The sequence below is a fragment of the Rhinopithecus bieti genome, unplaced genomic scaffold, assembly GCF_001698545.2.
Source record: "Rhinopithecus bieti isolate Rb0 unplaced genomic scaffold, ASM169854v2 scaffold_49762, whole genome shotgun sequence".
NCBI lineage: Eukaryota > Metazoa > Chordata > Mammalia > Primates > Cercopithecidae > Rhinopithecus > Rhinopithecus bieti.
Window position 1 is genome coordinate 641436 of NW_016819845.1, and position 12372 is coordinate 653807.

General features: G+C 50.6%; 1 protein-coding gene across 1 annotated transcript in view; it reads left to right on the top strand.

Annotated features, from left to right (window-relative positions):
• Positions 1 to 12372, top strand: part of NEURL1B (neuralized E3 ubiquitin protein ligase 1B) — a 50480-nt gene continuing 38108 nt past the window's right edge. The window contains exon 1 of the mRNA XM_017859289.1: positions 1 to 176. Within this exon, the coding sequence (XP_017714778.1) occupies positions 146 to 176 (31 nt within the window). The 5' untranslated portion in view covers positions 1 to 145. The remainder of the gene's footprint in view (positions 177 to 12372) is intronic.

Here is a 12372-nt window from a genome sequence, read left to right on the forward strand (position 1 = left end):
CCCGGCTGCCGCCCGCCGGCTCGCCCGTGCAGCGGCGATGCCCCGGAGCGTCGACCCCGGTCCTGGTCCCTGGCCCGCCGCGTAATTAGCCTCCGCGCGCCCAGAGCGCGCCGCCGCCGCCGCCAACGCCGCGCCCGACGCAGCGATGGGCAACACGGTGCACCGGACCCTGCCAGGTACGCCGGGGAGCTCTGCCCGGGAGGCGGGCGCCGGGTTTCTCTCCTCCGGGGGACCCGCTGGGTGACTCCTGGAGAGCCACCCCACGCCCCTTGGAGCCCTCGGCGTGCAGCGGGCTGGAGTCTCCGGTACCTCCCGGACCCCAGCTCGGCGCGCGCCCCGCGGCTGGGCTTTGCGCTCCGGGAGGGCGGGTACCGCGTCCTGGTTACCTTGGGGACCCCAGTCCTCATTCTCCCGGCTTTGGCCAGATGCGCAAAAAGGGCCGCTGGGGCGATGCCGCGCGCCCCCTCGCCTTTGTTCCAGCCCGAGGGCGCTGATGAGCAAACTCAAGGCGACTTGGGTGGGGGTGACTGGAGCCGGGCTCGCCAGGGCTTCCGACGGCCAGAAGCCACCCGTGGTGCCGAGACTGCAGCTGCTGAGAGTGAGGGGTGCTCGCAGGGGCACCCCAGTTTCCAGCCTCCCAGCGCCCCCGCGGCACATGCTGCCTTGCTTTGGCCACGTTCCCACGCGCACCCCGGTTGCGCCCCCCTCTGGTGTCCGCTCCACTGGGGACTCCTTCGCCCCCTTGGAGTCGCTGCTGCAGATCGCGTCGCCCCCTAGTTAAAATCGCCCCAGAATTTCTGGGACCGGAGTGAGGGGATCCGGAGCAGGGTAACGGGGTAGGAGGAGGCCTTACTGGAAAATACATGGTAATTGTGGGAACAGATCAGCGGTCCCGCGCCCGCGCGCGCCCGTGGAGGCTCAGTGCCCAGCACTTTGCATACCCCGGCTCGGTATGCAAAGAAGCTTCGCGATAAAGATGTGTATCCCAGTTTTACAAATAAAGAAATTGAGTGTCAAAAGAGGTGAAATGACTCACCCAAGGTTACACAGCTAGTAGTGGGAGAATCTGGAGTGGGACCTGTGTCTGTCTGCCCTCCCTCCCCTCACACGCCCAAGTCTTTAGAAGTATTTTGTCTTAAGGCTGAGCCTTTGTAGCATCCTTTCAGAAAAAGGTGAGAGGAGTGTGTGTGTGTTTAAAGCACAAAGGCTTGGCTAGATGGGGAAGCAAGTCAGCTGTGAGGTTAATTTAGTGTGAGGTTCTGGAAGAGGGACATATCACCCTATCTCTGCTATAACACTCCCATATAGCTCTCCCTTCTAGGCATTACATGCAGTTAAAGAATAACTTCCCCTGGAGCGGGTTGGAATGGACAGTGCTGAGCCCAGGATTCCCAGGGTCAGCTTAAGGAAGAAGAGCCAACTCCTACTTTACAAGCCTCTGAGCAACTGCACTCAAACGTTCAAGTTCCCAGAGAGCTGAAGTCATAAGCAGAGTCACCAGCTAGTCAGTGGCAGAGGTGGAATTAGAACTCAGGTCTGCTTACTGGAGGGTGGCCTCTACCTCCTGTGGACAGGGCTATGGCCAGGCTGGGGGAGAACCCACCCGCGGGTCAGGAGATATCTGGTGATGTTGGCAAATAGGGCAGCAGATATTCTCGCCACAAAGACCCTGGGATGAGGCACCTCAGCACAGGCCCCTTTGCTTGGTTTCTTAATTTAAAAATGTTTATACTATTCTAGTAAAAAGCCATTCTGCCACCTGTGGGTCAGCCTTGGGGTACATAAAGGGACAGACACATGCCAGGCAGGGTAAATATAGCTGGAGATTTATGTATTCTCCATCCCTCTCAACCCTCTTTCTGTGGGCTGGGCCACCCTAGGCTGGGAGCCTGCAGTTAAGGTTGGTTATCCACTGCAGTGTCTAAGTATGGGGAAGTCAGACTCTCCTCTGGGGCTTGAAGCTTGCACTGGGTTTGAGGAAGGGGTCAGAACTGGAATTCCTGAGTCACATCGGGTGGCTGGTGCCAAGAATATGAAGAGCCGTTAACTGTTTTCCGACCTACCGGTAATGAGTTTCTTTCACACCCTGTGCTGTTTTTTATACCTCTGTGCTTGGCATGTGACGGTCCCCACGCATGGACTATCCTTTTTTGTCTAGTCTGCCTTTCAAAATCCAGTTGTCGTTACCTCCTCCAGGAAGCCTTCCCTGACCACCCACAGTCTCATCCTTTGCTCTGCTACCTGGATACCTGAAGTCCCTTCCTGCTCATCGTTGCAATGACTGCATTGTCATTGCCTGTCTCTGTGACTCTTTGGGGTTCCCTGAGGACAGAGCCCTTGTCTTGATCATCTTGTATCCCTGGTTGCCTATCCCAGAGACTGGTGCCTGGCAAGGGCTCAAAAGCTGGTGCTGGAGCTCAAATGTTGCCTGAATCTTAGGCTGAAGGAACACTTGGCACAGTCTTGCCCTGTAGAATCCTTGTGCTTTCGTTCTCAGGAAAAGGACACATGCGTGGGGTTCTTTCTGCGGGACTTGAAATAGAGAGCTGGCATTTGCTGAGCACCTGGATTCCATGCCAGGCTTCCTGCATATGTGGCTTCATTTACACGCCAAGCATGCTTCTCCTCAAGGCTTCTGCACTTCCTGATCCCTCTCCCTGGCACATTGTTCTCCCCTCCTCCCCATGGCTCCCACCAGGCTTCCTTGGGGTCTCTGCTTGAATGAGGGGCCTGCTGTTGCCCCAACCCCACTCTCTCCTTTGACCCAGCTTTAAGTTTCTCCTTAGCATGTGTCACTATGCGACACGCTGTATGTGTAGTTAGCAGTTTCTTGTCTGTCTCCCCAGAGAGATTTTGTCCATTTTATTCACTGCTATACGTTCAGCACCTGGAGCAGTGGCTAGTGCAGAGTAAATGTTCAGTAAGTATGCACTGGACGGGATGAATGGATGAATTTAATTCTTCTGACATCCCTGGAGTGTAGGCATTATCATCTCCATATTACAGTTGAGAAGCCAAGGCTCAGAGAGGTAAAGTGGCTTGTCCCAGCTCACACAGCTCATCTAGTTCGCAGAACAGGAATTGAAATCTAGGTTAACTTGGCTCCAAAGTCCTGCATTCTTATTCTGACATGCTGTGGCCTCCCAGCCCCGTGATTTAGATAACATTTATTGGGTTCTCCACCATGCACGTGGCATACTACACTATACAATAAGGAGATGCCAAAGAAAGGGAAGGTTCTTTATGATCGATTGCGGAAGCCTCTTAGCAGCTCTTGCAAAGTGCATCAGCATAATCCGAGAAATGCCCTTTAAACAGAACTGTGCAGCACAGGACCTCATAGCTACTAAGCTCCTACTGTGTGCTCTACATTCTCTTTCCAGTTGCAACTCAACCCTGCAAAGTAAGGTGCCATTCTCCTCCATTTTAAAGAGATTAAGACACTTTGCATGCAGTTAAACAGCGGCAAAGCTGGGCTTAGAAGACTGAGACCTGTCTGACTCCTAATGCCATGTAGTCCTTCTCTCTCGAATCCGTTAGCCTTCATCTGGGTTTTTGAAGGGAGGAAAAAAGCGGAAGCAGGTAGGGATAAGGGGAGGGCAGCATTCCAGGATGAGAGTGAGGGGAGGTGGAGGGAGGGACTCATCCCCTTCTTCCCCTAACAGCACATTCCAATCCCTTCCCTCTGGCCTCTGGCGCTTGCCCGCAGCTCTGGTTGGAGAATACACTAAATTCAAACTACAGGTTGGCTTTAATCATTAAGTTGGCCCACGCTTGACCAAACCAACAGCTTTTTCATATTAGCTCAATAATTGGGCATCCTGGAGCTTTGGAGTGAGGAAAGTGTGTTGATCCTGCTCTATACCAAGCCCTTGGTCAAGGGCTTTACCCACAGTATCTATTTGAAATCCTCATTACCACCCTTTAGAGGGACTCTATTTATCCCCATTTTACAGGGCAGCAAGTGGAGGCTCATAGAGGTCAAGGACACAGAGTAAGGGGAGAAGCAGCCTCCCCTAACTTATGTGGACAGTCTGCAAGTACTGCATCCAGACAAAGAAGCACTCGCCTATCCCAGACACTCTGACATTCTCACTTGCAGAGCCCCTTTCTCTTTTTGGCCCAGATAAGGGGCCATGCGGATGCTGAGCCTACCCGGGACACAACTGCTGCTCCCTGCCTTCCTATCTGAGCCATGGGTGGTGTTGCTCCTAGGGCCTGGCAGCCACTGTTTTCCCTGGATCTGGACTTTCTCAGCTCTTGGGAGGACAGCGACCCTTGTCACCCTCCTTCCAGCCACGGCAATACTGCATGGATGGCCCACGGAGTGATATTGCCTTTTCTCTTTCTACCTCTCCTCCTCCTTCCCCAGTCACCACTTCACGTTCAGTTGGTCTTTACCTTGCTTGTCTTGTCCCATCTTGCTCCCTTCTACCAGGTCATTAAGAACGACCTCTATCAGTGATTCTGTAGAATCAGAATCACTTGCTACCCTCATGAGCTGGCCCTAGTGGAAGGGGCCAACATGCTGTAACAGAACGGGGCACCCAGTTGATTACATCACTAGAGAGCACAAGGTACTGCTACCCTGTGACTCAGAGAGGGACAGTCAGCACCTAGCACTCCAAGCAAGGCCTGGCCACCAGACCATGTGATCTCTCCACCGTGGGTTGTGACCAGCTGTAAAAAAATCTTTAATGACATAGCATTTAAAAAATCTTGTGCATTTATGTAGTAAGAGTATTTTTGCTTCATAAACTTTTCAGTTGCGCATGCGGGTGTGTGTGAGATGTATGTGTGTTTTGTGTGTTGCCATGTAAAATGCATTTATTTCCCTGGGTCACAGCGGGAGCTGTTGAGAGCTGGAAGGCCCCTGACCTACAGCAGTGCAAGACTGGTGTTATGGTGTTAGACTCACATCTTAGAGTCAAGCTGCCTGGGTTCAAATTTCAGCTCAGCCAATTCCCAATGGCATGACCTCTCTGTGCCTCAGTTTCCTCACAGGGAGACTAGGGGTAGCTCCTTCATGGTTGGTGGGGGTGGGAATTATGTGGAATAGAGAAAGTGAGTGTTCAACACATGCCCGGGATGGTAGCCATCGTGGTTCTGGGAAGAGAGGCCTCTGGCCTGCTCCTGGAGTGCCTGGACTCCAGGGGGTGGCTGACAGGTGCCCTTCACTCCTTGCCTTGAAAACCCTGCCCCAGGTGACCGCAAGTCTCAAACCAAGGGGCTGAAGATGGGGAGGCATCCCTTTCCTGTCTACTGACAGCAGTTCCCAAGGGTTCCTTGGGCTCTTTCCTGAACACCTGATTTCTGCTAAGAAGGATCTACCTGGTGGGTTGCATTTACAGTTCTCCTGTGTTCACCAAACCTCTAGGCCAGGCTCCATGCTGGGCAGGGGAACACAGCCTGGGTTTAGGGACTCAAGTTCTAGCAGGAGAGACCAACAAGGACACAGCAGTTAAAGTACATGGTGTCGGGGGAGCTCAGGGAGTTGAGAGCCCAGAAGATGATGCAGGGGAGGCTTCCGGGAGGAGGCGCACTCTGTCTAGCTGACACCAGAAAGAAGAGACATCAGCTAGGAGAAGGGAGTGAGAAAGGCTGTTCAGGGCACCATGTGCAAAGGCCTGAGGGAGGGGGAGCAGCACAGGTGTGGGGAGCTGTGGAGTTCTGAGGACCCTAGTGCAAATGGAGATGGGATGTGAGGTCACAGCAGTGGGAAAGGCTGGAGGCAGGGGCGGGCGGGGGGGTAGGTGGAGGCTTCTTATAGGCCGGGCTGCAGTCAGGAGGCTTGGATTTCTCAGCTGGCACACTCCCAACCAGGATAATGTGCTGTGTTTGCCAGCAGGGGCGTAGCATTTTCCCTGGGCTGGACCTCAAGGGCCGCTCAGAACAGGCTGTTTAATCTTCCCCATGGAGAAGAGTCAGCTCTGCCTCTTTTGGACCAAAGGGCTTTCTGTATTTATGATGCTCTCTGAGGGCTTAAAATAGAAGCCCAGAAGCCAGGTGTGTGGTTAGAGCTTAAAGCAGAGAGGGAAGAGGGAGGGTGCCAGGTCGCAGCCTGGCAGGTAGCACACGCTCACCTGGGCAGCGTTGTGGGGTGGTCCAAGCTTGTGCACACCTGCCCCGCACTGGGCCGTTTATTCCATCCCATTGAAACCATCATGAGAGCCTTGCGAGGCAGTCTTCTCATGTCACAGAAGGGGAAACTGAGGCTCAGAGGGGTAGTGAGACCTGCCCAGCCCAGGTGGCCAGGAAGTGGCAGAGCGAATTGGATCGCAGGCATGCTGGGCTCCACACCTTCCCCCCATCCCATGGGGCACTGCACCCTGGGGTCCCTTGGGGCTCCCCTTGCTGACTTGCTGCTGCCCCTTGTCCTCATCCTGAGCACCTGAGCCCCATCTTTCTTGCAGGTGCACCCCCTTTGCCCTCTGAAGATGAATCACTTCTGTCCCCAGCAGCGAAAATGAAGCTGCACCTAGAAAAGCCCCCTGCCCCCACCCACCTCACCCCAGGCCTGCAGACTCTGGAAATCTTGCCCAAGAGGAGAAGGGGTGAGCTTGAGTTCTGTGCTCCTTCTTCCTGCCCAAGTAGGACTCAGGCTCCTGACTCATCTGCCTGGTAAAAACTGGCCCATGCTGCCACCCCCAGCCCCTAGTGGCAAGCATCACAGTGCTCCCAATACCTTCCCTGGGCCCAGGGTGCTCGCACGCCCTTCCCCCACCCGGACCTCCAGGCAGCCCCCAGCAGTCAGTGAGCAAGGGCCCAGGTGAGGGTGAGAGCCCTTTGTCATCCAGGCCCGCATCTGTCCTGCAGGTGAGAAGCATCCTGTCCCCATGCTGTACCCCCAGCAGCAGCAGAGTAACTGCATAGGCTGGGGTCCTTCCTTCTTGGGTCTGAGTCTGGGCCTCGCCCCTTTTTAGCCAGACAAGTGAGTTAACCTCTCTAAGCCTCAGTTTCCTCTTCTATGGAAAGGGGAGAATGATGTTACCTCTCAGGCATGCCAAGTGTCCAGCAGATACTAAGTGCTCACACGTAGCACCTGCTAGGATTATGTATTCACTGGGAGATGAGCCCTGCTCCACACTGAGCTTAGGATTGGGTGCTCTCAAGGGAGACAGACACAAAAGGATAACCACTAACTTGTATCACGTAGCCCCTCTGTGCCAGACAGTGTTCTCAGCAGGCACATCCATGCCTATCAGGACAAGCCCTGTAAGATGGCTCCTATTATTATTGCCCCAACTCTTGGGAGAACATAGGCACAGAGAGGGAAGGTAACTTTCCCAGGGAGCACAGCTCAAGCCATCCAACATGATTCCAGCTACAGGGAAGGAACGTCAGTGTGGACGGGAGTGTTGGGTCAGGGTGGAGGGTTCCCACAGGGGCCATTTCCCATTTGCACTGGAAGCCCTCATCGTATTTGGCAGAAATCTGTAAGCATTTAGAAATTGTGGCAGGTTCATTTTTAATTGCTCACCTAGTTCTTTTAGTTTTGTCTCACATCGTACCTCTAGGCATGGGTGGGGGCCCTCTCCAGGCAGCCTGTGGGTTCACCATGGAGATTCCCAGCAGGTAGTCCCCAAGGTCTGGTGTGCAGATCTCCAATTCCCTGCCAAGGCAGGTCAGGGGAGAGCTGATGCCCTGAGGGCTTTCTGGGCAGCAAAGGCCATGCCATCCCCAGGGAAGAAAAGACTCTCCAGCAACATAGTCTGGGAGGGCTGTGGTGACCTGAGAGCTGCAGACCTGAAGGGGAAGGGCACGGTGGACCCAATGCAGACATGACCAGTGTGTAGACATCACAGGAGAGCAGATTCCAGTCCAGCCAGAGGAGGAACTGTCTAACTGTCTAGACCTGGAAAGCAGGGAGAGCATGCCTGTCACTGGAGTACACAGGTAATTAGCCCAGCTGGGACTTGACATGGTTCTTGCAAAAGCCCTGGAGTATCCAATGCATTTCAGATGAATTATCCACAAAGATGCCTTTTGACCCTGGGGTCTTCCGGGCAATGCCTTCCAGCGCCCATCTGCTGAACTCCTGCAGAGCCTTTCACTTTTTTTTTTTTTTTTTTGAGACAGTCTTGCTCTGTTGCCCAGGCTGGAGTACAGTAGCACAACCTTGGCTCACTGCAACATTTGCCTACCAGGTTCAAGCAATTCTTCTGCCTCAGCCTCCCGAGTAGCTGAGACTGCAGGCACCCGCCACCACACCCGGCTAAATTTTGTATTTTTAATAGAGATAGGGTTTCACCATGTTGGTCAGGCTGGCCTCAAACTCCTGACCTCAGGTGATCCACCCGCCTCGGCCTCCTGAAGTGCTGGGATTACAGGCGTGAGCCACCACTCCTGCCTGGCACCCTTCACATCTCACTTAGTCCCCCTTTCAGTTCTGCATGGTGGAGGGTTTAGCACCACTTTATAGATCAGGACATATAAGGCACAGGACAGTGACACCGCCTGCCTCAGCCCAGTTCTCATACCTCCCTGTGTCCACCCAGCCTCAGAACTTTCAGACAGCGGCAGGTGTTTCTGAGCAGCGTTTGAGACAGCCATTCCAGGACCACAGACCCAGCCCACTCATCCCTTCTTCTTTCATCTTCTTATTACCAGGACTCAGGGCCACCCAGAGCTGGCCTCTTGCCTCACTTCTAGGCAGAGGGGAAAGTTCTTTAATGAATAAGCCATTTGGGGAAATTGGTGGGGTGGAGGTGTCTTGGGCAGTATTGGCACTTGGCAGAATGCCCACAGCTATTAAACAGTGTATTTTGTTTACAACCTCAACATTACACATTGTTTATATCACAATTGCATCCCTCAGGCACGTGTTTTCTTTCCTTCTGCTACAAGGATGATGGATTCATGAGATGGGTCAGCACTGTACTCGCGTCTCCATGGCCAGGTCTGCCTGGTAACTTTCCAGTCCAAACAAGCAGATCTCCACGTCTCAGAAAAGCTTCACTTCCCTTAAAGTTTGGGCCATTCAAGAGCAGGAGATGGCAGAGTGGAATTTCCATGTCTCTGCAAGAACTTCAGCCCTGCAGATAGGCCACTCAGGGGCTCTGTTCCCAGGACCAGAGGGTACTCCAAATCCCCATTCCAGCTCCCATGTGGCATATGGGGATACTGAGGACCAGAACCTGGCACAAGGTCACCAGGTGATTACAAATGGGGTCTTTCGCTGGAATCTTTTTTTTTTTTCTCCTTTTTGTGGAGAACGGGGTCTCACTATATTAGCCAGGCAGGTCTCGAACTCCTGGGCTCAAGCTATCCTCCCGCCTCTGCCTCCCTGAGAGCTGGGATTACAGGTGTGAGCCACCGCGCCCGGCTCGCTGGAATCTCAAAGGTGGTAGAAAGGGGGTTGGTTTGGAGGCAGTCCCAAGTTTGAATCTCAGTTCTGTCTCTAAGCTGTATGATCGTGGGCAGGTCTGTTCCTCCCTGAGCTGTTATATATAAAGTTTCAGTGCTGCAAAAGGAATAGCACTCAAATATAAAATTTTCAATTCTTAGCAAGGCAAGTTACTTCTATAGAAGGGTGCACCCTTACAGATGGAGCAATGGTGAGTGCACACTTGGACAAGGGATGGGAAGGGGTTTTTAATCCCTGTTGCACGTGGCCCCTGCTGCTCTGTCGTTCCCCTATTGGCTAGGGTTAGACCGCACAGGCCAAACTAATTCTGATTGGCTAATTTAAAGAGAATGACAGGGTGAGTGCTTTGGTGGGAGTCAGGGCAGAGCAGGTAGCAGGTGATCGGAATGAGTCAGGGTGGAGTAGGTAATTGAAAAAGTTTGCTTTACGAGGAAGTTTAAAAGTAGAAGGCAAAGAATTGAACATACTGACATATTAATTATTTGAAAAGAAATTTAGAACTCATATCTAACAACCCCTCCCCTTGTATTTCCTTACAGCTTTCTTTTCAAACTATTTTTTTTTAACATGTCTTGGCTTAGGTGTTTTGCTTGATTTTCCAAAAGCAGCAACTTCTCTGGATAAGGTGGAGGATAGTTAAGTGAGGTTTTCCTAAGTGCCGTTTTTATGAGTGTCTGTATCAACTTACGGATGCATGGTATGACATAGCACCTGACAAAAATAAGTACACCTATTATGTCTGTGAGGGAAATAAGCATTGAGGGTATTATTCCTTTCCATTTACCAAATTACTTTTTTAGCCATCCTATAAAGAGGTCATTTACCCGAGTTGCTGGCTAACTCATTGGATAGAGCAGTCAGACCTTGCAATGCCTTTGTTATACTTCCATTAGGGGCAGTGTTATTTGGGACGAAGGTGCAACATTGAGTTCTAATCATGATGCAGACTCTTCCTCTTTCTGCTAATATCATGTCTAAGGCTATCCTATTTTCCTAAGCCATCTGGCTAGCAGTCCCTAATTGTTCAGCTATTCCTTTAATAGCATCTCTAGTGTAGTTAATAAACCACTGTTGGTTGTAATATATGTAGTTTATCCAATCTACATTTTTATTAACTGTCATCTACCAAAATATTGACTCAAATCCTGCAGCTATTTGATTTCGAGCTTTAAATTGATCTGGTATTTCCCATGGGACTCCAATTGCTTTTAAATAGATGTGAGTATCAAAAGACCCATAAGGGCTTCTCTTGCTTTATGTCTTATTTTTCCTCCCACTGGTTGATGAAATACCAGGGTGAAAGGGATAGCCAATTGGACTAAAGCACAAGTGCCACTCCAGTTATTCGGCAGAGTGTCCAGTAAAGGTCCACCACAATACCACCATACATCTGCTCAGGGATGAACAAGAAGGGCTGACTTATTGGTAAGCTCTTGAAAGTTCTTAAGCTCACTGCATCCCTTCAGGTCTCCAAGGAAGGCTAAGTTTCCTCCCTGTCATGACGCACACGAAGTGAACTTATTGGGAGACGGAAGCTGGATGGCCCTCGGGGGCTGACCTGCAGGGTGCCGAACTTCGGGATATAGCAGAAAGAGCTTGGCATGACTTATTACTCCAGGCTGTAGAATCCTGGAAAAGAGCTACCATACAGTCCATGCCCGGTCGACTGGAGGACCACCTTAGTGGAAAGGGGACAATTTGGGCCTCTGGCCTGCCATGTACACAAGCATAACAATTGCCTTTGTTTAACGTGCGGATAGAATATTTGATCCATTCCAACCAGGCATTTGCATCTTGGTATTCTGTCTTAATTGCCAAAGTTTAAGTCTTTAACTTCTATGGTCCTCTAGTAAAATGAATGTATGGTTTTTAGGAAATTACAAAAACTGGTTGGGGCAGTCCATCCTCGTTCTTTAGTGGTCCACAGAACATCGGACCAACTGTGGCATAAAAGCTCTACATCAGGTGGCAAGGCTCCTGGTTGACACTGGGGTCTTTATCGAAATCTTCCCAGATTAAATGGTCCCCATTTACTAATGCCCAGTCTGAAGAAAGTCAGGAGGGACAGAGGTACTTTTCTGAAATAGAGAGCTGTCTTTGACTTGGCAAGTCCCCACAGGGTATAACAAGGGAAGCATTAAATGCAACAGTTTGAGGCAAAATTGACTCGGTTATGTTAATAACTAGATGGTCAGCAATAGAGTGAGGAAGAAGAAAGAGTGATAGATGAAAGAGTTTAGCTTTAGTTTGGTAGGGTTTTCCCCTGGGACTATGGCCCACGACTCTGGAGAGGGTGCTGCTTTCTTGACTCAGGGGTGATGAGTCCATCCCTTTGTCACTGTACGAACAGCAGTCTTGGTGGCAAGCAGCACAGGTAGGGTCCTTCCCAGGCTGGCTCGAGTTTTCCTTCTTTCCACCCTTTGATGAGAACGTGATCTTCAGGTTGGTGCTGGTTTACCGGAAATTCTAGGGGTGTTGAGGGAAAGGAGAGTGGGAGATAAACCAAGTATATCATTTCTAAGAAATTGACCTTTTGTTTTAAATTTGGAGACATCAGCAGTGGACTTTATAGTGCTTGGTGCCTTCTGAGAAATTTCCTTTAGTACCTGTTATTAGTTTTCATACTGAAGAAATCCAAACACCATTTTATATTTGACAATGCTTCCTATGATTTTTATACCAGATAAGCTAAATTTCATCTTTATATTAGTGTATCAATGTTAAACTTAGTTTTAATAAAACTTTGTAGACATTTAATTTTAATGTCTGACCATGAGGTAAGATTTTATAGACTCTTTTAACCTTTTATAATTCTTGTTAAAGAGCAGGTTCGTGCTTTAAGAAAACCCATTGTGTTATTTTAATATCCAGTTCACAGAAAACTGGATACCCTTTTAACTTTAGCCAGTATGTTTACACACACAATTTCCTTTACAATTAACATTTTACTTGCTTAAACCTTCAAAACAAAAAAAATTTTTACCTTTTAATGTAGGTAAAAATCC